The 27,384-nt window shown below is 45.1% G+C and overlaps 1 protein-coding gene and 1 long non-coding RNA gene across 2 annotated transcripts in view; one reads left to right on the top strand and one right to left on the bottom strand.

The window, feature by feature from the left end:
• Nucleotides 1-267: 267 nt before the first annotated feature.
• LOC110284990 lies at nt 268-27,340 on the bottom strand. Its single transcript, XR_002377009.1, has 4 exons — nt 26,970-27,340; nt 7,653-7,732; nt 2,797-3,043; nt 268-1,652 (listed from the first exon to the last, which is right to left on the bottom strand). It is a non-coding gene; the product is annotated as an uncharacterized LOC110284990 (long non-coding RNA).
• Nucleotides 25,984-27,384, top strand: part of Ccbe1 (collagen and calcium binding EGF domains 1) — a 233,194-nt gene continuing 231,793 nt past the window's right edge. The window contains exon 1 of the mRNA XM_021151000.2: nt 25,984-26,995. Within this exon, the coding sequence (XP_021006659.1) occupies nt 26,862-26,995 (134 nt within the window). The 5' untranslated portion in view covers nt 25,984-26,861. The remainder of the gene's footprint in view (nt 26,996-27,384) is intronic.

Raw genomic sequence — 27,384 nt, 5'->3', positions numbered from 1 at the left:
TGGAAGTAATTGTTCTAGCAGTGTCGGGCTCTTTCTCTGCCCTCTGTAATAACCTTAGGCAAATCACCATCAACCATGACCATCAAATATCATTGTAAGGAATTCCCCAGTACCGCATGGCTTTTCTGTTGTGTGGGCTAGTACTGTGCCCCAAAATGAACTATCAATATAGGTCAAAATACAGAAACTATCTAATTGAATCTTCTTGTTTCACAGATTAGGAAAATGAGGTTCAAATAATTTTAATGAGAGATCCCAAACTCATATGGATTTGAAAATTTAATAACAGAAAATTTTGGGGTTAAGGTAGTTCAGATGTATCTGATAGGCTGAGGGGGTTACAATCACGAATACAAGATGTTTCTGACATTTATTTTAAACACATGTCCCATAGTCAGCTTTTACACTAAACTGGCATTTGCTCGCATTCCTACCAAAGCACATAAACTTCCAGGAAATGAAAGCTTTGCTTCATCCTTCGATAGAAATGGAATCCTGGAGAAAGGTGGTATTTGAAGTTCCTCACTTTATGCTTAAGAATTGGCTAGTCCCGGCTCATTTTTATTGAGTGTTAAGCTGGCTATGAGGCTGTGTCTTAGAAACAATGTCCATGGTATCACCTATCCCACTAAGCTGTCTGTTGACGTGTGTAACAAGGAAGGCATTGCCCAACATCAGAGTAGGTGCAGATCAACTGAGGATGTCTGTCTGCCAAAATAATAATAACCTTTGGGTTTTCCCACAGCCATCAATAAGGACATATTTACTTTTTTTTTTAAACCATAAGCATCAGCTATTTGGGTAGTTAGGATTGTATTCCAGATCTTTTTATTTGTAGTAGAGGCTAAATTATTATATGACTAGATCTTAAAATACAGCCAGATGATGTCTACTATTGTATATTTGACTTAACCAAACTAAATTCCAGTTTCCCATAAGAACACAATTCTCCCATCCAAGTATTAACCAGGCCTGGCCCTGCTTAGCTTCCAAGATCAGAAGGACAACAAAAGCATGAACTGAGGACTACAATTCCCTGCAGGAATAGTTAGAAATGCCTGCAAGCATTTTTTGATTATGACAACTGCTGTGGGGGCGGGCTCTTCTGTCACCGAGTAGATAGAGTGGGTGGGTTCTGCTAAATGTCTTATGATACACCAGACAGCTTCCACAGAAAGGATGTGGCTCCCGGTGCCTACGGTGCTGAAGCTGGAACCCTGATCCAAAGAAAGAACAGTGCAGTCTCATGAGTAGCTTTAGCATCCTCTCTGGTTGCTGTGAACCCCCCATTTAGGGCCATATGCTAATCATGAAGATTCAGGAGTAATGCAAGTCTAGCAATGTGTTTAACTGCAGTGGAATTTACACGTGAGCTATCATTTATCCAGCCCAGTCCTGGGGCCTTCCTTTCTCAATGGCATTTTCACAGTTAGATTTGCTGTCTAGCAAATCACCTAAACTCCAGCTCTTTCATCAATAGACATCTACTTTCATGCTTCGGGATGATTAAATGGTGGCTTCAGGTTGGACCCAGCAGATAGCCCTGTTTCAGGCAGCAGGTCTTACGGGGCTCAGCTCTTCTTTGGACTTGGATTTGGATCTGCTCATGTGTGTTCTTTCACTGAAGACACACCAGCTGTTCCTGAAAGGTCCTGCGGACGTACAGATGCGTCCTGCGGATGTACAGATGTACAGGGAGCAGACACCACCAGGCATGGTTATTTTTTGTCTTTTGTTTTTTCCTGTGTGCTGGGGGACAAACCCAGCACTTCATCCATACTGGGTTTTCACTTTACCCACAGAGCTGCATCCCTGGTCCCTCAGGTTGAGCATCTTAAAGCCAAGACTCCCAAATGGGACACACACTTCTTCCTACATCACAGCCCCAAATAAGTCACATGGTCTAGCCAGCATGGCTCAATGGAAAATTACCTCTGCAGAGTCACATGCATGTGTCATGGGTGTGTTATGGCAGAAACATAGCTATGCATATTTGTTTCTTTCCATGATGTCAGAATTTATTTATCAAATAACCATTGAAGAAGCTATGTCAGTTTTGTTGACTTAACTTGCCAAGGAATTGCAATTTCACTTGATATTTGCCTGTTAGCAGCCACAGGTTCTATGATTCTAATTTTAATAATTAATGTTAATTCTTCAATCATATACTGTACTCCATGGACTAGCATGGGTAGGTATTTGTTGCTGAATCTGATGACTTGATTTCAATTTCCGACCCTCTGTGGTGCAAGGGGAGAGATGACTCCTACAATTTGACCTCTAACCTCCACATGAATACTGTGGCATTTGTACACCTTCACCCACATACATACGTACATACATACATACATACATGTGCACATAATAAATAAAAATTTAAAAATTAAAAATATATACTTCATACACCATGTATGTGAGAGAGAGTGTGTGAGAGACAAACAGACAGGCAGACAGGCAGTCAGACAGAGAGAGACAGAAAATTGCCAGGAAAGGGTTAAAGAATCTTTAGAGTTCAGAGAAGAGTTCTTGAAGCTGGAGGCAGACACAGGAGTAAGGTGAGTCTGCTGGGGACTGGATAAGAAGTAACTACATGCCTCTGTCTGAGTCAGTTGGCAGTTGGGGCCTCTCAGAGGACAGCCATGCTAGACTCCTGTCTGTAAGCGTAACAGAGTATCATTAATAGTGTGTCAGGGATTGGTGACTAGGAGTGTGGCAATGAACAGGATATAAAGTGAATAAGTAAACAACAACAAAAAAAGTAACTCCAGAGGCAGAGATGCTCAGCTGCAGAGATACCAGGTCCAGGTGGCAGGCTGCTTCGAGGGTCCATAAGAAGTTGGCTGGATGTCATAGGTAGGAACCCGAGGATAGAGGTAAGAGCCCTTCCTCCACTGTGGCAGTTTTTCAGAACAAGGCTCTGACAAGAGGACAGGTGACGAGTTAGTGTTCCCGCCACATTTTGGTCTTGGAGTCTCCTTCATAGTGACAGAGAAGCCCATGTGTTTGGTGTTTCTGGTGGTAGCTGTTGTCCTCGCAGGTGTCCCTAGTGACGCAAATTCTTCATCAGTTTGTATCTACTACTGTGCTGACACATGGTGGCTGCGTGCTCGTGTGAACAAGCTATAGCTAGAGTCCATTCTTTCTTGGCCCTTTCATTTAACATGGAGTTACTCCGGTCAAGGTTGTTGCTTTATAAAGGAGAATAAGTCAAGGTGAGGCATGGCTAGAAAGCTGCGGCTATTCCATCAACATAGGGTAACCTGTGTTCTCCCTACAGCTCATCCCCCTTACCCCACCAAAATGCAGATTCAGCAATTCCCATACAATAAAGAAGTACGTCTATATTTAATTTGATTTGATTTTAATATGTGCTTTGAAAATGATATACAAGATACAATGTCTCTTAATCATATTCACATCCACTCCCTCCTTCCAGTTGCCTCTGGCCTCTCTGTCACACGCCTCCTTTCTATCTTTATATCCTTTGTAGGAGCTATTGGGTATGGATGGCTGCTGTGACAGGGAGAGTCACTTTTTTTTTTTTTGGAAGAGTGGCCACTGGTAGTTTGCCCAGGCCCCAACGGATGACCCAAGAACTATGTACATAGAAGCAATAATTGGACTCTGTATAAGATGTATTTTATAAACAAAATGTTAACAGCAGTCAGATAATCTAATATGCATCAGACCTTGATCTCATTACCCAGGTCAATTTTGTTGGCACCATTTGCCCATCTCCAACCCTTTGTAATACATATCTTTAAAATAATTAAGAAAACAATTAAAGATAATGGGAATATATGCTACATACTTTCACTAGTAAAAATGTAGTGGAGACAGCCATGTCTAGTAAGGATAATGAGATAGGGGCCAGAATTCATACGTGCCAACAAAAAAAAAATCACATAGTTCTTTAAACGTTTGTACCTTATTATCTTGGAATTTAAAGTAATTTATGTTATCCAGCGATACTTTGCAGTGATTTTTTTTTTTTTTTTTTTTTTTTTTTTGGTCTAAGAACTGACAGGATGATAAATGCTCTGTTTGGTGATCAAACAGATCAACAGACATATTACAGCTTTAAATCAAGAAGTTTGGGAGCTCATGAGGGCAAAGCTTTCCGTTGAAAGTTCTTCGGGGGGCCCATGTACGGTGTTCTACAGAGACGCGTGTTTGTAGACCTCTGCTTGACCACTTGAGATGTGGCGGTGCTTATGTGGATGGGGTTCAAAGTGTAAGCAGTTGCAGGCTGTTTAGGGATTAAGCTCTGAATGTTTACCAGCCTCTCACTCGCTTGCTGCAAACTGACATTGATAAGAGTTAAAAGAAGTGTGCAGACCGGGGGGGGGGGGGATTTGCTTCCTGGGGCTGCCTGAAAAAGGGCCACAGTTAACAGTTTAAAACAACACAGAAGGTCGCCAGCTTACAGCGAAGCAAGTGGGAGTCTGAAGCCAAACTCTCAGCAGGAACATGTTCCTGTGAAAGTGGTAAGGGACAATTCCCCCTTGCCGCTTCAGTCCTTGGCATTTCTTCTCCTAGGTGTATGTGTGGGGGGCAAACATATTCACTGGAGCATGCACACACACATGCACACACACACACACACACACACACACACACACACACACACATATCTGTAGCGTACACGTGTGCACATGTATGTAGAGGCCAGACATTGACCTGGCCTCTTGACTGTCCTCCACTCTCTTTACTGGGGCAGGGTCCCTAACTGAACCTAGGACTTTCAGGATTACCTGGAGACCATTATCTCTGTCTCCCAAGGGAATGCTGAGATTCCAGGCAGGCTACCATACTTGCCTAGCGTTTCTGTGTTTGTTGGGGGAAGAGAATGCTGTCCCTCCTGTCTGTCTGGCCTGCAGTAAGCTATCTCCCTAGACTCCAGTCCTTGTTCCTTCTTTTCTGCAATCTGCCAAGGTTGACACAAGGCTATGCCTCCTTGTGTGTTTTTCCTTCTCCCTATGAAGGCACCAGTCAACTCTCTTCAGGTTCCATCATACCCCAGTGACACTTGGTTTTAACTAATTCCATCTGCAATGGCCCTATCTCCATAGACGTTTCCATACAAAGATACTAAGGTGTCCACATGTCTTTCTGAAGGAAACACAAGGAAGTAGAAGATAACATCCTTTGACTCCAAAAGCCTGTCTGGGCATTTGTTCCCAGTGCTTAGCTGGAAACAATGAATAAATAACCAAAGCATGTCCCTGCACTTCTGGGATGGCTTTAATTAACACAATGATGGAAAGTTCCCTTTGGTTACTCACCAACCCAAATTCTGTTCGAATTCCAAACTTCAAGAACTTCACATCAACATCCTGAGAGTGTAGCATCTGCATATGATGACCATGACATCAAAAAAGATAACCTCTTACATTGATTACTGTGTTTTGCACATTGTAAGATTTAGATCTTCTCTGCCTTTTAACATCACTGATAAAAGCCAGTGTCATGGCACTGTATAACACAGGCAGCTATAACCATTAAAGCCCAGTTTCTCTAACACATTGTACATTGTCTGTTAATTGAGCCAATTTTTATTCCAAACGAGCCAAAAGGGAAGAAGATATTTCCCAGATTGGGCTTTGTTTAGAAAAGTTTGCCCAGTGTATTTCAACTGCAGGTCAACTCTCAAAGTCCCTAGTCATCAAAGAGTATATTCTAACCCTGGACTTTCTGGCATTTTCTCTTCATATCATTCTTGATAAGAAGTTATTGAGTATTCTGAACTTTCAGAAATATTTATACAAACCCCAGAGATCACTGGTTAATTGATTGTCAGCTAACAAATCAATTACAGACAGATGTGGTCTGAAGCTGAGCTTTGCATGTGTTCTCTGAGCATCTCTGCTTGTAGAACGCTCCTGCAGCAAGGGACCTGTAGTATGTTGAAAAGGCTAACTCGTGGGGGTTATAAAGATGGCTCAGCAGTTAAAAGCACTGACTGCTCTTCCCAGGTCCTGAGTTCAATTCCCAGCAACCACGTGGTGCCTCACAACCATCTGTAATGGGATCCGATGCCCTCTTTGGTGTGTCTGAAGACAGTGACGGTGTATTCAAATACATTGATTAATTAAGTTAAAAAAGAAAACTTTCAGAAAACCCCCCTAGGACAAGCTTGGTGTTGACACATAGCTAAGAGGCTTCTTTGCTTTCTTTTCTTTTCTTTTTTCTTTTTAAGATTTATTTATTTTTTATTTATATGAGTACACTGCAGCTGTCTTCAGACACACACTAGAAGAGTGCATTGGATCCCATTACAGATGGTTGTGAGCCACCATGTGGTTGCTGGGAATTGAACTCAGGACCTCTGGAAGAACAGTCAGTGCTCTTAACCACTGAGCCATCTCTCCAGCCCGGTAAGACAATTCTTACACATGAGAGGGCAGAGTGTCTTTCTGTGTTGACCTCTTTGCTTGTCAGTAGAAGTTAGGGCACTGTTTGAATGCTGTTCAGTTAATTGCCTTGATTCCATATTCTGAAAAAAAAATAACATGGAGAGTGTGGTGGTTTGAATAAAAATGCTCCCCATAAGCTCATATATTTAGATGCTGAGTCAGCAGAGAGTGGCAGAGTTTGGGAAGGATAAGGAGGTGTGACCTTGTTGGAAGAAGTGTGGAAGAGGAGTAGGCTTTGAGGTTTTAGATGTCTCTGCTGCCTGTGGGACTAAATGTAGAACTTTCAGCTACTTCTCCAACCTCGTCATGCTGTCATCTTCTCTGCCATGACGATAATGGACCAAACCCTCTGAAACCATAAGTCAGCTCACTTAAATGCTTTCCCTTATAAGAGCTGCTGTGGCAATGGTATCTCATTGCAGGAATAGAACACTGACCAAGACAGAGACAAGTGATCTTCCTTGTCCTGAAGGGTTGGTATTATACATAATGTCTGTAGTCACAAGGACACACAGAAACAGGCATAGAGTTACTGATGTTTTCTTTTCTGCCAAGTCCAGCATCACTTAGGGATTGACCTGACTGGAGCAATGAGGGAATGTAAAAAGGACAGACACACAGACACACAATACAGAAAAACTGGAATAAGGTGGGCACTGCTCCCCCTGCTGGACCAGTGCCAGCTATGCAACAACTTGGAACCTCTGGGGGGGGGGTGCCATCCTGGAGGAAGACCCTCACTTCCTAGGTTTTGCTCACTCTGGTCGATAGCTCCTAAATGCTTACACTGGACCAGAGGGGAGCTTTGCCTTTGCCTTTGAGCCTCACCTAAGGAAGGATTTACTAATTCCTATGGATTTGAGACATCGATGTCCTTGACCTGGCTGTGGGCATGTCAACAATATACATTCGCTTAGGACGTCTGCTCTTTGCACGTTCATGTGGGTGCTTTTACACGCCACGGCCTACGTGCCATGTCACATCTGTAGTTCAGAAGCAACCTCAAATGTTGGTTCTTACCTTCCATATTTTTTGAAACAAGATTTCTAGTTTGCCATCACTGGCTGGTCTGTAAACTTCTAGGGATCCTGTGTCTCCACCTTTCACCTCACCAGAGGGAGGAACCCTGGGGTTAGGCACTTCCAAATCCAGCTGTATGTGGGTTCTGGGAAATCCGAGCTCAGATCAGTACATTTGTGCAGCACTTTACCCACTGAGCATATTTTCTATACCTACCTAGTAGCCTATGTATAGGATTCCTGTGTATTATCCAACATCACATGGCCACATGCAGTGGGAATTGTTCTTCCTTCTGTCTGGAAAATGAGAAGACAGCTAGGTTAAGCTGCCGGCCCGTGGCCGCAGGCTGGTGTCATCACATCAGTAGGAACAATGGCTAACTCCAGAATCTGTGCTGGAATTATTCCTATGTTTGGATCATTTTAAATTACAACCTTAAATTATTTCTTCTGTCTTTTCTGAAGACAGACTACAGCTACATGTCAGCCCGCGATCATTTCATAATTTACCAACAATACAAAGGGAGATTTCTGCTGTGTGGGCCATAAAAGAGGAAAGATGCTAAAAGAGGCACTCTGTCACGATGCTACTGAAGGTTGGGTCTGCACTGAGCTTCATCTTCTGAAGGACAGGCAGAGGCTCATCTGTGTCACGAGTCCACCATCCTTTAGCCCATACTCAGAAGGTCCTAGCATTCCTTCCTGCTCACATAGGTTGTTACTCTCCTGGACAAAGCAAGTCTACATGTGGTCTGTATGAGCGTGAGGATTATGTGTGATTATAAATAACATCCCCAGACACCCCCCCACCCCCCATGAGCATATTCCAGGAAAACATTTGGGAGCCTCAAGGAAGATGAGTAAGCAGAAGCAACCTTAGCCAGCTCTGGAAACTGCGAAAACAGGCGTCTCAGGTCCCACTGCCGAGGTTTAACCCCGTGCCAGGGAGCTGCTGTGAGAATCAGTGTTTCTCTCCGCTTTGCTCTGAAAACATATTATACACACACGCACAATACAATCTCTAAAAACAAAAGGAAAGGGAAGATCATCTGGCTCTCACAACTGAATTATATGAAGTGTTAGGAAACCTTTGGATTGCATTCCTAGATGGGGAGATGAGAAAGGATTGCTTCAGAACACCTCTAAACAGCTTTGCTGAGCCTGTCAGCTAAAGTTCTGTGCAGGACAGAGGATGACATTCAGCCTCTTGTTGACCCTGAGGGATGGGAGAAGGCAAATGTTCTATGGGTTACTTCCATCTTTGAAGATGAGAAGTGGCAAGCCCAAGAAGAGTTGCAGCCTGGACAGACAGTCACCCCAGAGCCCCAGAGCCCAGGAGCCCAGGAGCCTCCCTCTCCATCCGTGCTCCCCCATGGTGCTCACCATCACCTCTGGCAGACCTCGTCTGGATTACAGTAACTTCCCAGTGGGGGGACAGGTCACCTCCAACAATCACAACACCTCATTAAGCCCTCCCTTCCAAAGTCCTCCCCCACTCAGGCTTCTAGTGGAACTGTGCCAATTCGGAAAGCCACTGATAGATTTTTAATTCTATTTCCTTTCCTGCCCCTAGACTCAGAATATCCAGTGAGGCAGCTGAACAGCAAACAGCTTCAAGGAGAGCTTCCAGAAGGGTCTAGAAACCCACAAGCTCTCGGCAGAACCAGTGCTGGCTGGGCCATGACAACTGATCCAGAATCAGAGACAGGGTTCAGTCCCTACTTTGTGTAATCCTCGGCTGTGTGCTATGGCCCCTTATCTCTGTGTCTATGCTCAGCTCTTTGCCTATCCAGTGAATTGGCTTTCCCAGCTTCTTCTCCAGTTGTGGTCAGTCCTTGGCCTAGCTTACCCATTTCTTTATATTTTTAATTGATCCATAAAAGACAGTGTAATTTTTTTTTGCACAAATATGAAGACACGAGTCAATCAATGTAGAATATTTGAGCTATCAATCATCTTAAACATTTATTATTTCTTGGTGATAAGAACATTGAAAGTTCTTCCTCTGAGCTACTTTGATTAGTATGGCACAAACTCTTAACTATGTCCACACTATCATTTCCTCACATCTCTATTTCCAGAATTCTGTTAAGTCTTTAGTCTTAGGGCAACTTCATACCCACTCAAACTTCTGCTGTCTGTGTGTTTCTTTCTCAGCTGTAGTCTGAAACTTCCACAGGCTGAGTTGATAGCAAAGACTAAAATGGGAAAACCCCAAAAGACAGGGCAGTACAGTTGCCTGTATTATGGCCTTGTCTTAGTCAGGGTTTCTATTCCTGTATAAAATATCATGACCAAGAAGCAAGTAGTGAAGGAACTTATACTTACACTTTGCTGTTCATCACCAAAGAAAGTCAGGATAGGAACTCACACAGGGTGGGAACTCACACAGGGTAAGAACTTCGAGGCAGGAGCTGATGCAGAAGCCATGCTGCTTACTGGCTTGCTTCCCCTGCCTTGCTCAGCTTGCTTTCTTATAGAACCCAGGACCACCATCCCAGGGATGGCACCACTCACAATGGGCTGGGCCCTCCCAGCCTTGATCACTAATTGAGAAAATGGATCTCATGGAGGCATTTCCTCAAGGGAGGCTCCTTTCTCTGTGATAACTCCAGCTTGTGTCAAGTTGAAACAGAAAACCAGCCAGTGCAGGCCTCCAGTATAACTGGGGGTGGGGGTGGCCCTAGTAGAGGTGAGATTAGCTGAGTGAGAGCACTGTACCTGATCCCTCCACTTTTATACCCAGAACAGCTAGTCTCCCTTACTGCTAATACTATGATGGAGGTAAGAAATCAGAGGGAGCTTTTGCAGATAGCTTCATATAATTTGATCTTCTTTAATCACGGTGAAGATGGAGACATATAACAATTAGGGAGCATATATCCTAAACAACAAAGGCCACAATGCACCAAATAAGTTGGTTTCCTTCATTGTGCAACAACTATTCATTGGAAACACATAGTGCAAAAGGCCTGTGTAGAATATTAAAAGGTGCATATAAGGTTCCTTCTAGATTTTTTTTTGTGTGTCTTTTTTGTTGTTTATTTTTATCTTTTGATTTTTGAGACAGGGCCTAACTATAAGCCCTGGCTATTCCACAATTCACTATAAACACTTGCTCTTAAATATTTAACTCAGACCGGCTTTGTTTACATGCACATCCCTCACTTCCATGTGTGTGTGAGTCTGTTGTAATTGTGAAAATGCTTGTGGCCATCCATTTCCGTTTGCCCCCGAGATCTCTCAGCTCTAGGAATCTCCAAGATGGCTGCCTGTAATTATGTACATAGCCTGTGACCACCGAGCTTGACAAAGTTCTCTGGTCATGTAGGGACAGCCTTTTGAACCTTGGTGCCATGAATCACCCCCACTGGGCTAATTTATTTTGAGTGGCAAGAAACCTCTGAAGGACACGTGTTGAATGAACTTTAGGCCATTTCCTTCTTTTTTGGGGGGAATCCAGAACTTATTTGAGGCAAAGCATAGGCTGCTCAGTTGGTGACTCAGCCCACTGCAAGATGCCTGTGGGCTTGAGGGTATCAAGACCTAACAGTGAAATTCTATTGAGAGGTCTAAGGGAGATTTCTACAGTGCCTGGACAGTGATCCTGCTGAAGGGCCTTTTCAGATAGGAGACTAAAGGAGGCATTCAGATAGTGTAGAAGCTGGCCCTGGGTGTTCCTGGAGCAGATGGCTTGCTTTCAGTCCCGGATCCACCACTCAAAGTAGTTATCCTTCCTAGGTCTGTACGTCCTTATCTAGAAGATGGGACCTTCTTACACTAACTTCCCAGAGCATGAGGAATGGGAAGGGTAATCCTCACCCTGGCAGGAGAAGGCATATCACAAGCGAGATAATGGTCTTTGGGGACATCCAGACCTCTGTAGGGGAAGAGGCTCCTCTTCTAGGAAAACAGAACAGTAAAAGCTTGGAAGAGGATTTGCAATGCGTTTTGAACTCGGTTTGATTCCAGGGAGGATACATCTCTTTCTAACATGGGATATTTTTCTATACCAAAGTTCCTCTCACAGGAGCAGCATTAAAGATCTACAGACAATTCTCCTGTTTGCTTGTTGTAGCTCTTGACCTCGTATTTCAGAGAAGTCAAGGCAGGAGAGACACCATCACCCCCTCAACAGGGTGTGACACGCCCCAGCTGCCAGTTTCCCTGAGTTGAGGTGATGCCTGTCATCGAGAAGGGCACTTTCCTTTGTTCACAGGCACATTCATCCCCAGAGAGCTCACTTGATGTCACCGTGGGTGGTTTCCTGTGGTTATAATGCTATTCGGCAGACCTCAATTTATTAACTATTTACAGACTGGAGAACAAGTATTTGGCCTTAAGGGAAAGAAAATAGGTTGCCCAAGAAAGGAGCTAGTTTAGGTCGTTTGAATCCCTTGGCCCCTTTTTTTTGAGACTTGGTTGAACATTGTGAGTGTGTTTGCAAGCTGTGAGAAAGACATGAAGTTGGAACTCTGGAGCTGTCACAGTGGCCCCCAGTGGCCCCCAGAGCCACAGGGATTTATGTGTTGGGTCAAATGCAGGAATCTCTGGTCACTGTGGTCTTGTTCGAATGCTGATCTTTCATGCTGGTGTTAGGGGAGGGGAAGTCACATGGTATGCCCGGATTCTTGTGATTTTGCTAAGCTGCACTGGTGTCTGACTGGATCACCTCACTTCACAGTTCATCTGTAAAGGAGGCATCCTAGATAGGAGGGCGAGGCTGCAGCAACTGCTGATTGGGAGACTGACTTCTCCTCTGTGCTGGCCTCCGTGGAGTGGGTCCCCACTGTTTAGCCCTTCACTTATGCATTTGAAGTGATCACTTTGTCAACACTAGGGAGCAAGCAAACCTCAGCTCAGATGCTTCTAGGAAACTGAATATGTTTCCTGGCCCTTTCCTTTTGGGGTACAAATTTCCTTCCTTCCTTCCTTCCTTCCTTCCTTCCTTCCTTCCTTCCTTCCTTCCTTCCTTCCTCCCTCCCTTCCTTCTGTCTTTTCTTTCTCCCTCCCTCTTTCTTTCATTCTTTTGCTTCTTTCTTTCAAAAATTTTAATATGTGTATTTATATGTATGTGTGCACATGTACCATGACATATATGTAGAAGTCATAGGAAAGAGTAGAAGTCAATTCTCTCCATCCACCAGGTGTGTCCCAGGCTCATCAGGCTTAATGACCAGTACCTTTACCTGCAGAGCCACCTTGCCAAAACTGACAGAAAATGGCTGATAAAGAAACTTCTTTCAGGACCGCTTTGTTTCATTGAAAGTCATCACCTCAGAGTTTTCAGAAAAATAACATGGAGGGCAGTAGTGATCCTGGAGGCCCCGTAGTACTCTTCCCCACTTACCAAGCTCTTCCCGGCAGACCCTCTCCGTGCTCCCCGGAGCACTCCACCATTGCCTGTGATGACAGCATGACAAACTACACAAACTCTCTAGAAATTCCAACCTTTACATCTTCACATGTTCACCCTCTTCCCCGTGCAACAGGAGATGGGCCCTTTGGTTCTCTCAAAGACAACTGGACAGAAACCAGAGTCCCCTGGGAAGGAAGAAGGAACCGCCACTGAGGAGCCTCCTCCTTCATGCTGGCCTCTGGGGATGTCCGTAGGCCATCTTCATGATTAATATTGTAGGAGGAACCAGCCCAATGTGGGTGGTGTTACCCCTGGTTAAAAAGCCAAAGGCTGTATAAGAAAGCAAGCTACCCTTGGAGAGCCACCTGGCCAACCGAATCTTCCATGATCTCTGCTCAGGTTCCTGCTTGCTTTCTTTCTCTCGATGATGAACTGTGGCTTGGGAGATAAAATAAAACTTGCCCCCACAAAACATGTTCTTGGAAATATTTCGAAGCACAGCGAGGCAATGTCTTTGCTTACAGTGCAGCTCCTAACAGTGAGAAGATTAACCACAGTCAAATAGGTTTTTGTTTAAAGATTTATTTATTTACTTTTGTGTATTAATATTTTCCTCACATCCATGTAGGTGCATGTTAGATTTCCTAGAACTGGGGCTTTAGATGGTTGTGAGCCATTACTTGGGGGCTTGGAATCGAACCCAGGTCCTTTGCAAAAGCCAAATGTGTTCTTAACTCCGGAGCCATCTCTCTATTCTCCACAATCAAGTCTTTATCGCATGACAGGGCTGTTCTAAGTGTATTCAAAGCATCTTATCAGTTAGTCCTCATATAAAGTTTGGAGGAAGGCATGGCTATTGTGACTGGCTGGGTCATCTGACGTGAAAATCTGAACCCTGAGCCCCATGTTGTTAGTTGTCACTGGTAGCAATTTATCCCTGTGTGAAACTTTGGGCCCCTAAGTTAAAGAGATCTTGCCCTATGCAACAGCTGGTGGGTTGATCAGCTCAGTTACCACCCAGGTCCAGACCCACATTCAGGGCTTTGAGTTGGTTCACCCCAACATCTACCCCATCCCTATACTGCTGGAGTATGAAGGGGCTGGTCCTACAGATTTAAAGCTGCAGGATCTCCATGACATAGGGCAACAAGAGGATATCTAAGAGGAGTCCCAGTGAAGATCTGGTATTGATAGTCTAGCAGAAGCCAGAGGCCTTGAACCAGACTAATGACTCATTGCAATGAACATTTGCAAGCAAAGAAGTGTGGACAAAACAGTATACTGTGGGACTCACTGTGACATACTACAGCTTCCACAAAAGATTTTTCTTTTGGTGGGGAGAGGTTGCAAAGGCAGAGGGCAGGGGGATGGGGCATGAGTGGGATTGGGGTGCATGGTGTGAAACTCACAATCAATATAAAGAAAGGAAGAAAGGAAGAAAGAGAAGTGCTTTACAGCTGGATCTTATGAAGATAGTTTCTCCATTGAGGCCTCTTCCTCTCTGTTGACTGTAGCTTGCACCAAGGTGACATAATACTAGCCAGTGCACCATCTAGAGACATACAAACCAGGATCTAATACTGAAAGGCCAGATCAGATTGGAAAAGCTGCACAATGGGGCTGGGTGAATACGGGGCTCAAAGGCCATTGGCTACATCTCCATAGAGGTCTGGTGAGTAGATACTTCCGTATAATGATGACCTGACAGGACTCGACCTAAAAGAAACTTGTCTTTTCCACCCTGCACCCAGCCATGGAAGGCTGGGCAAGTGTTTTTCTCTTTCCCTGCCTTTCTCTTACTTGGTCCACCAGTCACCCAATCATGCACCCTATGAGACTAATTTTAGACGGCTGACTTGTAGAACTGTAAACTAACCAATTGGTTTAATTACCTCCTAAGCTGGTGGAAACTTGTTTCATTTTTATACCCTTCTTTTAGTTCTCAGAGAACTCTGTACAATGTATCTTCATCACCAAACTCTTTCCAGATCCACTCTCTTCTTCTTTCCCCCAAGTCCCTCTCCCTTTTTTCTACCAAGGCCACTTTTTGCTGCCCAAGTTTTCTTGGATGTGTGGCCTTCTATAAAGGCCTTCTATAACTGTTCTTCTATAAAGAACAGTTAACTTAACAGGGTCTCCACATTCTTAGAGAAAACTAACATTCCCTCTCCCAGCAGCTAGCAAAAGCTAGCTCCTTGCCTAGGAGTGGGACTTCAAGCCCTGTCTCCTCTCCATGCTGTTTTGATTTGGCTGACACAAGTCTTGGGGGATATCATCACAACCACTGCGAATTCACATGCAAAGCTCCTTTGCTGTGTCCAGAATATACTTCTCCCCTGTAGTCATCTACACTCTGGCTCTCACACTCTTTCTGTTCTCTGTTTTATAATGATCCCCGGGCCTTTGGAAGCACTGGTATGGTATATATATATATATATATATATATATATATATATATATATTTCATTTAAGGCTGAACATTCTGAAGTCTCTTGTCTCTGAACCTTGGCCAGTTGCTGGTCTCCCTGTTAATCATCAACTACTGCTAATAGAAGCACCTCTGGTCAGGGTTGAGAGATGCGTTAATCTATGGGTATGATAAGCCATTAGGAATTGATATCTACTATATCTATTTAGCAGAATAAAAGTAGTTTTCTTTCCAGTTACTATTTCCCCTTCTAGGGTATTTGACCTGGCTAGCCACATGTTTTTGCCCCCAATATTGGTACCAGCTATGGGTTTCATTCTGTGAAGTGGGCCTGAAGTCTAATCAGAAAGCAGTTGTTCACTCTCACAACATTTGGGCCACCATTGCATTAGTGAGCTTGTCTTGCCAGGCCAGTCACTGTTGTAGCTCTTGAAGTTCACATTTGTGTAAGACTGGTGGTTTGTTATGTTTTTTTCCTCTGGTAGCAGGCATAGCACTTTCCAGCACCAAGAAAGTTCTGCTTGTAACTTGTTTCAGCCACAGTAGAAGACAGGTTTGCTCTTCCTAGCTCCATATCCCTAACCTCTTGGAGACAGAACTGATGTGGGCATGGTTACTTTCGATGATTTTCTCTCTACTAGAATTTGTGGTCCAGTTTCCCTATTAGTGTCCTTTCCTGGTTGCCATGAAAACCATAACAAACAAAAGCAGCTCGAGGAGGAAAGGCTTTATTTTGCTGTTTTGTTTATTGTATTTGAGATACAGTGTCTCACGGCAAAGAAGGTGTGGCACCCAGAGCACAAGGGTGACAGTCATATGGTGTCACGCCAAAGATGGGTGATTCCTCCCTTCCCCCTTTTTATTCTTACACATATTCAGTGTTGTTCTTCTCTGTTAAATGCCACTGGAAAAATCCTTAAAAAAATGCATCTCCCAGGTGATTCCAGAGCCAGTCAAGTCAATGAAGACTTAGAACGAGAGAGAAACTGACTTGTGTCTCATTCACTTCAGTCACTGCAACCCTCAGCTGTGCTTAGCCATCTGGTCAACCTTCGCCACTTTTCCTAAAGAATGAATGAAGGCTGGGGACAACTATTGCTTCCCCATCTCCCAGTGGGAGAAGAGATGGTGCTACCATGCCAATCAGTGTCAACCACACATGCCCATTGATGTCATGAAGAAGACAGAGCAGCCTCTGCTGCGAACAGCAGGTGAGCAGAGGAGACATGGCTGAAGAACCAAGGCAGAGTGGGGATCAGAGTCCAGGGCTAGGCAGTCGCACAGGTCAGCCCCATGGGACCTGCTTGAGACTTTGAAACCAGAAGCATGGAGCTTTCGAGCTGCTTTGGATTTGTGAAAACTTGCAAAATAAACAGAGTTCTAAGAAAAATATTTTCTCTGCTCCCGAGGTCACTCCAGGACAACAGAGAGATAAGGGAGTTGCTGAACTAAGCCTTGAAAACAAAGGCAGAAAGACAAGGAGAAACCTCACAGGGGTGATCAGACCAAGAAGGGGGCCTAAGGGAGACAGGAGCTAGAGGACAGACAGGAGGCAGAAGAAGCCAGATAAATGGAAGCAAAGATAAAAGGGAGGGCTTGCAAGGAAAAGCCTTAAAGGACCAGGAATCAGAAACAGGCGATAAGAGTCTAGATGCAGAGGAGTGGGGTGATTAAAGGACTTCTCAAACTCAGCTCCACTGACATCATGCAGCAGCTTCCCCAGTGTGTGTGCAAGAGGCAGCTCTTGGTACGGCCGGAGACTGAACATCCTATTTCTACCTACGAGATGCCTGACGTAAAGGCATCTTTTCTATCCCTGTAAGATAGCAACCGATGCCTCCAGAGATCATCAGATCTCCACTGTTAGGAAAATTATCCCCCAGTTGCTAACCAGTGATTTAGAGAGAGAAATTCACTGGGTGGTGGTGGTGGGGACTATGCTTCAAGGGAAAGTAGCAGAAGTAAAGATCAGAAAACAAAACAAAATAGACAGTAAAAGTTAGAGCTAGAAGATTTGAGAGTATCTAACGGCACAAGGGATAACTTCTAAGATGATCGATGATGGAGAATGGGTAGAGAGACAAGCAGACAATGAGAAGAAAGACCCCCAGTGGACATGAGGAACCACTGTCCAAAGGGTGATGGCAGCTTGAGCTGGCTCTGCCTGAGGCTGGGACACTGGGAGGGTTCAATGGTGGGTTACTGACATCTAGGGTCAGGGCCCATCAGTCTTCTGTCCTTGTGTGAAGATGCTAATGCCAAATCCACGTCAAATTGCCTACACATGACTTTCGGGCTCATTATAATTATACCACAGATAAATGCTGGCGCTGAAAGAAACTTCCATAGGGCTCAGCTCACTTTCTGATTAATGATGGCAATGCTCACCAGAAGTTTGAGACAGTAAATATCTCTGAGAGACACACTCAGGTCTAAACATTTCTGAAGCAGAAAGAAGGTAAAGACGTCCCCACCCCCTCCACCCCTCATCATGCGAGCAAAGATGGATGCACACCAATGGGCAGGGTTATCGAAGTCTGATTACTTTATCTGGCATTCCTTTGGGCTTCTGCACTGTTGGTAAAGATAAGGACTAGAGGAGGCCAAATCAAATGAGGTTCTGTCTATTATCATCAAGGCAGGAACATGGCAGCATCCAGGCAGGCATGACACAGGAGGAGCTGAGAGTTCTACATCTTCATCTGAAGGCTGCTAGGAGAAGACTGGCTTCCAGGCAGCTAGGATGAGGGTCTTAAAGCCCACACCCAGTGACACACCTACTCCAACAGGGCCATACCTACTCCAACAGGGCCACACTTTCTAATAGTGCCACTCCCAGGGCTGAGCACATACAAACCATCAGAGGGGGATAGAGTGTGTGTCAAAGTTATCATCTATACTCAAGTTTGGTTTTGGCTGCTCACCTTCCTTTGCGAATTTCTCAGCTTCTAAACTGAAGAGATTCTACGGAGTACACCAGACTCTGAAATGTTCAAGGTAATTTTTTTTTTGGGGGGGGGGCTTTCTTTTTACAAAACTGCTGTCCTGGCTGCTTTTATAATCTCTCTGCTTTTGGGGAGAGTTCTAGGTCTGTCATCATCTTTTTTTCGGGCGGGGGTGGGTGGTGGTGTCAAGGGTGGGACAGGGAGGGTCCATTGCCAAAGCACCTATAGTTCAAGTGCATTGAAACCTGATCTCAATTCTTCAGCAGCCAGTACTCCCTAACCAATCAGGTTGCCTTTCTCAGAAGGCCAGCCCCTCAGATACAGCTCAGCTCTGCTTCCAAGAGATGTGGGACACACAGGTGAGAAAATAGCCAGGCCAGGTGGATAATACAGAGCCACAGGAGGCAGAGCAGATTCTCAGGCTCATGGCCACAAGGCTGGACGTTTTCCCCCCAGGCAAACAGGGAATATGAGCAAACCACGCCCTCGGCTCATTTTCCCAGGAAGTACATTAGTGTAAGGTTGAGATCATAGTGTGTAGAACCCACATCCTCTTCATAGCCCTATGTCTCAGACATGTAATTAAAACCACAGCCTCGGCTCCCTCACCTCTGCCATGCAGGAAGCAATCAAGCCAGAGACATAAGACTTCGACAAGGATTAAATGAGGTAAGACTTGCTAAGCACACAGATCTACATCACCAAGTCCTCCAGAACTATTTGTTGTTACTCTTCTTCTTGCCAAATTCTTTTAAAATTATCATCCCCTCTTAACAGCTTCCAGGAATGCAGTATATACAGGCCTCCATTTTGCTAAGAAGTCTGATGCTCCACTAGACAACCTTCAACATGAATGCGAAGATTTTTTTCTTTCTTTTTTTTTTCCGCTTTCAATACTACATTTTATTTTTTTTAATTTATTTTTTATTAGGTATTTTCCTCGTTTACATTTTCAATGCTATCCCAAAAGTCCCCCATACCCACCCCCGAAGATTTTCTTCTACACAGCGTGAACTGCTATGTTTTAAAACATTATTTTGATTTGTTTGGAGATACCAGAGTGGGGTTGAACCTAGAGCCTTGGGTATGTCAGGCAAGTGCTACAGCAGTGGGATCTATCCATAGCCCTCTTTTTTATTTTTCCTAGGGAGACACTAAGTTCCCAGGACGGCCTTGAACTCAGTCAGCAGCCCAAGCTGGCCTTGGAGTTGCAATCCTTCTGGCTCAGCCTGCAGAATAGCTGAGATTCCAAACCCGAGCCAACAGTCCCAGCTTCTGTGTTTCCTTTAAGCACAGTCTTCTGGAAGACAGAGGACTCCTTGGATAGGCCCTTTACATTGCCATAACATTCTATGTGTCTTCCAACCAGAAGTGCTCAACAGCTGGGCACAGCTCAGAAGTGGAGCAGGTGAACAGTGTGCATGAGGCCTGGGCCTTAATCCTCCACCCATCCCAAAGCTAAAATAATGCAGAAAGCATTAGCGGGTAGATGTGAAAAAGAGTTTCCTAGGGCTGGAGCTGGAGCTGGATCAGGGGTAGTGCTCTTGCTTAGTCATGCATGAGGTTCTAGGTTCAGTCTTTGATACTGGAGACACTGGGCATGGTACTGGTCACAGATGGGTTAAACTAGCATTCCTTGAACCATGATTTGATTTGTAATAAGCAGAACTCTGGCAGATGGAGCTCAGAAGCACAGCTATTCTCAAAGGGGAGGCATTGCATTCTGTTTTCTAGTAACTATTACTGTGCTCAACTTACTCAGGGCCGTAAGTAATCTGTGCGATCTGATAATGACATCAGTGTCAATTCTGCTACTTAGATTAGGCAGTGCTGTGACAGGGAGTCTCTGTCCATGTTTGACAGAGCAAATTCTTGTATGAAGCTGATTAGGCAAGTCAGTTGGGCTGAGAACATGACAAAGATAAGATTGGGTTTCATTTATGAACTCTGCTATCACAGGATTAATATGCACCCTCTTTAGTTTTTTCAACAATGCTGAGCTGGACAGTGAATTGGTATTTATGGATAAATCGAGTCTCGGGGGGCTTACACAAGGTGATCAGGGTCACACAGAGAGCAGGATGCAGAAGCCTGTGCAGATCTGAGTTGTAGGTCAAGAGTCTTCCCATCCATGATCCCATGTCTCCGAGAATTTTTGTTTGTTTTTTAAACAGAAGCAATGTCAATTCCACATCCAGAAGGAGACAGTATTTTACTCTGTAGTAACTATGCATACTGTACTGGTATGACTTTTATAGGTATATAATATTAATAATACTATTTTTCTATATTTCAGGGTGAATATATAGTCACATATATGTGTGATTGTCTGTGGAAGCCCCAAGGGGACATATAGTCCTTTGGAGTGACAGATGCTTATAAGTCACTTGATGTGGGTACTTGTATTTTCAAGTCTGGTCCTCACGATTGAATAGCAATCACTCTTAATGGCTGGGTTAGCTCTCCAACTCCTACAGTTATACTTAATCTACTATAGATGTCTTGGTGGACTGGTAACATAGCTCAGTGGTAATATACTTGCCTACCACGAGCAAGGTACTAGGTTCAATCCCTGGGAACATGGTGAAAGGGGTGGATATGTTGACTCATATCAAAAAAGTTTTGTGTTTTTAGTTTGAAATGGGTTCTCATGTAGTCCAGGCTGGCCTTGAACTTGTCTTATAGCCAAGGATGACCTTGAAAGCCTGCTTCTCAAGCCTTTACCTTGCACATGCATAGATTTCAGAGGTAGGCAACAGTGACTGTTTTTTGCAGTGTGAGGGATTAAACCTGAGACTTCATGCACACTAGGCAACCAGTCTACTAATGATGATGCTTTCTCAACCCCTCAGATAGGAAAACTTTATGTCAGTGTTCTTATTACCTGTCCAATTGCTCTGATACTTCAAGAACCTTGTAGGGCTCAGTAAGTGTCAAATCCTTCTGTCTTTCATTAGTGAAAGAACGTGAAGGGCATCAGTGGTGTAAGAAGGAAACAGTGATGTTGGCCTTGGCATGGTAGATCCTGGTGTGATGCTAACATTGTTTTCTAGAAAATCAGGGATTTTACTGCACGTCTCTGCTGTTGGCTCCTTACTTCTTGTTTATACTTATGGTGACAGCAGGATAAAGAGTCACCCTCACCCTATGCATGCTGCACCCACTATCAGCGGGGAAAAGAGTTGCAGACTGCAGCAGTGAGAACACACTTCTCCAGCCCAAACTCCTAGGTCTGACCCTATAGCTCTGACAGGTCAGAGAGTCCGCCAACTCCTGGATGTGCTTCCTGTGGAAGCAGCTTTGGGCTCCTAGACATGAGACTGAACAGAGTATATGTGCATGTGTGTATACCTCTGTGTTGTGTGCATGGATACATTCAAGAACAAGTATTGACACATGAATAACTGTTCTTAATATTCTGAAAACCAAGGCATGATTGGTTTTTCTTTTTAATTTTTTTTTGGTGTCTACAAATTAATAATTTTTTTCTTGTGGCCTAATTCATCTTTTTAACATTTTACTTCAGATTTGGCCAGCAATTGGTTCTATCATGGATAGAGGAAGCTGGTATTTTTTTTTTTTCCTATTTTTGGAGAAGAATCCAGGCTTAGCGCTTCAGTAAACTTTCAGAGCCTCATGCAAGTTAAAACCAAGGCTGGCTTAGTGCGGAGAGAATGAACACACCCCAGACCAGGGCTTCAGTATTAAGTATGTTCTGGCTGTTCTTGCCCCAAGCAATCCCTCACAATGGCACATAGACAAGAACCCTTTTACACTTTTAAGGCGTAACCCAAATTCTCTAAGCAGACCTGGCTGCATGTCAATCAAAACTGAAACTATAAGATAGCTCTTTGGGCAATGCGCTTATCCTAGTGACACCTCATCCTATGCCAATAGCTCACACAGTACATGGTGAACTTAGCTTTCTTTCTTTTAATTCTGCCTTGTTTCTAGGAAAGAGCCTCCACCTGAGAGTTAGGTCATTCTTGCTGTTTCAGGGAGACCAGTTAGTGTGTGTGTGTGTGTGTGTTCCATTATTTTTAAATTAAATTTTATTTATTATTACTGTGTCTCTGGATGGATGGAGGTCAGTAGACAACTTTGTGGAGTGCGTTCTCTCCTTGCACCTTTATGTGGGTTCTGGGGAACAAACTCAGGTCTCCAGGCTTGAAGAGCAAAAGTGCCTTTATCTCAAGAGCCATGTCATTTTCTTTTCAGCCCTGTCATTTTTCTTCTCTCTCTCTCTCCCTCCCCCTTTCCCCTCTCCCTCTCTCCCCTCTCCCTCTCCCTCTCCCTCTCCATCCACCCACCTATCTATTTGTTTTTCAAGATAGGGTTTCTCTGTTTAACAGTCCTAGCTGTCCTAGAACTCATTCTGTAAACCAGGCTGGCCTTGAACTCATAGAACCTGCCTCCCAAGTACTTGGATTAAAGGCATATGCCACCACCTCCCGACCTCCCTTTCATGAAAAACCAAATTTATAAGTGTTTCTTTTCCTTGACTTTTATAACCTATCAGGTAAAAATCCTGACTTGACTTCTTAGGGTCCAAGAGCTGAGTTGTGATCTGATCTGATGCAGGGCCGGGGCCTCTGCGCTTACAGTCTACTGGTCAGAATCTATCCAGCTTCATTCCCAGTCCTGACTTTTCCTTGCCTGAGCTTCTCTGAGTGGCTCTGGAGCATGTATGCATAGAATGTGCACACACTGCACACAAATCTATCCAACAGTGGTGTTCTATCCTTTGTAGGAATGCATCTTCATTAGCGACTCTCCATTTCTAATTCTATTTTAGTTTTGTCCTCATAAGATGTTAGAATGCTTGAAAACTGACAACCACAGCTTCTATTCAAAGAGTGTGCTCTGCCTAGCTTTCCTCTCCCGACCCCACTTTTAGAGCGCTGGCCTCTTTATTCTGTAGCCAGTTACCTCACTGGCTCCCAGAACACTTTCAGCCTTGCTGCTAAGATACCTGCTCCTCCTGGTCCATGACCCACTGTACTCTCAAGCTCCCTTACAGCCCAGCCCCCCTAGGACATGGTAAATTGTATAACTCTTCCCTCTCTGGTTTCTTTCAGGGCAGCTGACAGGTCTTTATGGGAAACACTGCCAAATGGCGTACTGAAAGGAACAAGCACACAATTTTCTCCAAGGTATGTGAGGTCCCTATCATTAATCTCCACGACACTCCTGGGTAGGAGACTATGGGCATGTTCTCTCATGCCAGCTGTTTGGAGATGAGGGGATGGGGCAAATCTTGAGTTGTGTAGGGAGATGGAAAGAGTACGAATCTGAGGAGCAAAAAACCCTCAAACTCCTGAGCTTCCTGCCACTCGAAAACTCAGTTCTGACAACTGCCACACAGGCTACAGGCTGCACAAAGGCAGGCTCAGCTTTGGCGGGACAGCTTCACATTTCACAGATTGCTATTCATATATGGCTGTCCATATGCTCCCTCCACTGAGCCCAGCACACACCAAGCTAGACAAGTTTCAGGCATGCAAGGAAAGTGTGTTTGAATGGTCTTAGCTACAGCTCTTCGCTTGCAGAAATGTTCTGATTACATACTCTGACATTCTTCCCCAGGCCAATGTGGATGGACTGTGTGCTTGGCTGGCATCTTCTCAGGACACTCGTCTTCACAGACACTGAGTGTTTGGGGCCAAGAGGTGGTTTATCAGCACAGGCTCTGACACCAGCTTAGTTCATATAGCTGACATGGTTCTGTCTTTACCTTTGGCCTTTTCTTTGTTTATTGTTGTTATTGTTTGGGGTTCTATATTTGAGACAGAGTTTCACTCTACAGGTAGCTCAGGCTAGTCTAGAACTGATGACATAGCCCAGGTTGGCCTCAAACTCTCCATCCTTCTGCTTCAGTCCCCCAAAGGCAGGAATTACATGAGTGCACCATCACATCTGGCTGCCTTTGTCTTTTTGGCATTTTTCACCTTTCTTGAAAAGCAGCTTGCCTATACACATGGCTTAGTAAGTGCTATTGCGTACAGGAGAAGACTGTTCTCCCACTTCATGGTCTACTGCTTGTAGCACAGCATCTCTGATGCAACAGGGGGAAATATAAAACAGAGGCATTGGTGAGAAAATAAAAATGTAACCCCTAGCTGCAGCTTGGCTCTGTCTCTTCCAAGATGGCATCCGACACTTCTATGGCCCAGTTTAGGTCAATCCAGTGTGCCATAAGCTCAGGATAGGTTTATTTTTCATGTGTTCATCAAGGTCTAGCCTCAAGAACCCAAAATAACTGGGCTGGAGAAATGGCTCAGCAGTTAAGAGCGCTGACTGCTCTTCCAGAGGTCCTGAATTCAATTCCCAGCAACCACATGGTGGCTCACAACCATCTGTAATGGGATCCGATGCCCTCTTCTAGTGTGTTTGAAGACAGCTACTCATATACGTAAAATAAATAATTCTAAAAACAAAGGTGAACCCAAATAACTGTTGTAAATAGGCGCCTATCTGTCTAGAAATTAAAAACACACACATTGAAAAGTAAAAAAAAAAAAAAAAGTCTGTCTGTGCAACGAAAAGCTTGTGCTGAAGACGAGGAGTTAACATCTAGAGAACACTTAAGAGATATTTTACAGGACTCACTTCGTCATAATACCTCTAAAGATAGACTCCTGCAGCTCATCCATGTACAGACCAGAAAGCAGGGTTTCACAACGTTTAACAGGGACCACTCACCTCCAAAGGACTACATGCATTTGAATCCAGGTAGTGATTCCATGAAAGTCACTCTCAAGTTCTATACTGGATACACTATGGCCCCCAGAATGGTCATCTGAGAATGCTTGTGTCTGTGAACGAGCAGTACCAGGAATGTTACTGTCAAGGGTGCTTCATGTTCTTGATGTCTGTGAATGTTTGGTAGGAAAAAAAAAAAAAAACCAACCTACCTGGATAAAGTGGCAAGCATAATGTATAAGGATGTTATTGTGAGGCTCAGATAAGACTCTGACTGGTGAAGCCCTTGAGGGACACAAAACAGTCAACAGAGGACTCCAGATGTCACTACTACTAAAATGACAGAGTGTACATGCTATATGTGATATTTCTCAGCAGACCAGACTACTACATAACTCAAAAATACCTACTTATTTGACCAATGGGCACACCTGAGGGTCCCTTCTCCTTGTAGCCTGAGCTACAGAACCGATTATTGTTGGTCATTCCTCATTTAACCCCTTGCTTTTCTTATTTTGGGGGCTGTGACTTTCTTGACCTTTGTGGTTCACATTTCTGTTATGAATTTCTCTTGGACAAGAACTGGAGAGTACATCGCAACAACCTTAAAACAAAAGAAAGGGGTCCCTTTCTTTTTAGTGTTATGGTAAACAGGGCATCATGAACTAGCTGGTGGATGGACCTGTGATTTGCACATCTGTGTCTTCCATGCAGTGCCAGGTGACTTCCCCAGAAGCCCGGACCCTGGTGTCTTCAATGGTTTCCCCAAGGTATTTTCAGATGCAAGGGAAAGGCCAGAAAAGCAAAACAGACAGACATTCTAGCAGGCAGACAGACAGATAGGGAAAGAGACCTCGGGTAAGCAACCAGATGGCAAATTCCTGGCTTCTTCATCACCCAGAATTAAGATCCACCCCTACTATAGAAAGGACGCCCTTCTGGCTCACCTGGGCATGCTCCAGTTTGGAGCTGTTTAAGTCTGTGAACCTCTCCCCCCTTAAGTCGACCAATCAGAAATGATGGGAGGAAGACAAGACTCACCCCCCCCCCCGCCCCAGCCTAGAGGTTCTGACAATCTGCACTTGTGGGGAGTCGGCCCTCTGCGGGTGCGTGAGCGAGTGCTTCTTCCGTTGTACAGTGATCGCTGCCTGCTGCGCCCGCATCTCTTCCTGCCTTGTTCGTTCCTGAACGGGCTGGGGAAACGAACCTAGTCAATACTCTTACAAGGTACCAGTTAGGTACAGGCATCTGGGTTCAAAACCCTTAGCTGGGAGCTTCTTACTTGACCTGAACTGCACTTACCAAGAAAATCGCCGCACTAAGGATAGTGGACGAGTGGAACGACCGAATTCCCTCTAAAAGGGGATGAAGATTGACCACGATTTCTTGATTAGGCTATTTCACGTTTGGAAGGGCGATATAGGAGACCCCTGTAGCCCCTGCTCACTCCCTCCTATTCTGAGAGAACCGGGACAGAGGAAAAGCACGCAAGAAGGCAAACATTGACTTGACCCTTCCTTATGGAAGTTAACTGACAACAGGAAGGAAGCTATTAACCCCGCTCCTCTCCTCCTCTCCCACTGGTGACAGCCAGCAACTCCTCCTCCTAGGCTGAGACCTTGGAGCAAAAATGCAAAGGAGCGCCTGGCTGCCTCAACTCTGCACTGCTCTCCCAGGGGAGGAAGAGGGAAGAGAGGAGGGCACAGCCTGAAGTCAAGTTCAGCTTGTTTGTGACTCGATCCTGATCGTCCAGAAGAGATTCCCGGGACTCCAGCATCCTCCCTCCGGCCCCGCAAGGCAGACCCCCCTTAGAAAAGCTCGGTTCACCCCCTCTGGCCCCAAGTTTGAGCGCGGCACGCAGGTGGTGCAAACGCCCCAGCTCTCCGGCGCCCCCTGCTGGCGAGAGGGGAAGGCGGCTGCGGCCGCGGAGCCTCCCTGGGCACAGCGCAGGGAGAGAGCTCGGGCGCCGAGAAGAAGCCGCGAGCTTCCCCGATGGTGCCGCCGCCTCTTCCGAGCCGGGGAGGAGCAGCCAAGAGGCAGCTGGGCAAGAGCCTGGGGCCGCTGCTGCTACTCCTGGCGCTGGGACACACGTGGACCTACCGAGAGGAACCCGAGGACCGCGACAGGTAAGGGCCACCTGCCCTAGAGGGAGGACGAGCTGGGTGCGATCAGGACTGGCTGGCGGGGCGCAGATGATCATAGGTGGCGGATCCACAGATCTCTGTGCGCCGAGCCACTGGCAGAGAGGTTAGCTGTTCCAGGTGACTTTCATCTCATGCGGGAACCGCCTCGGCGCTCCCAGTTGTGATTCGGGACGCTGGATGCCCTCTGTCCTGCTTTCCCGCCGCGCTCGGGTGTAGACTTCTTTGATTTTTCTTGTCGCTTGGTAGTGGGATCGCTCGGTGCAGGGACACTGTCCTGTCTCCTCCCGGGACCAGTAGCAGCCCCGTGCGTCTGGACGCAGCGCGTTCTGCTCTTCACTCTCCCGCTGACCTTAACGGAGTTTCCTCTCTGA

The sequence above is a fragment of the Mus caroli genome, chromosome 18 (assembly GCF_900094665.2).
Source record: "Mus caroli chromosome 18, CAROLI_EIJ_v1.1, whole genome shotgun sequence".
Taxonomy (NCBI): domain Eukaryota; kingdom Metazoa; phylum Chordata; class Mammalia; order Rodentia; family Muridae; genus Mus; species Mus caroli.
The sequence above is the reverse complement of the archived record's forward strand: the minus strand, read 5'-3'. Positions and strand labels throughout refer to the sequence as shown.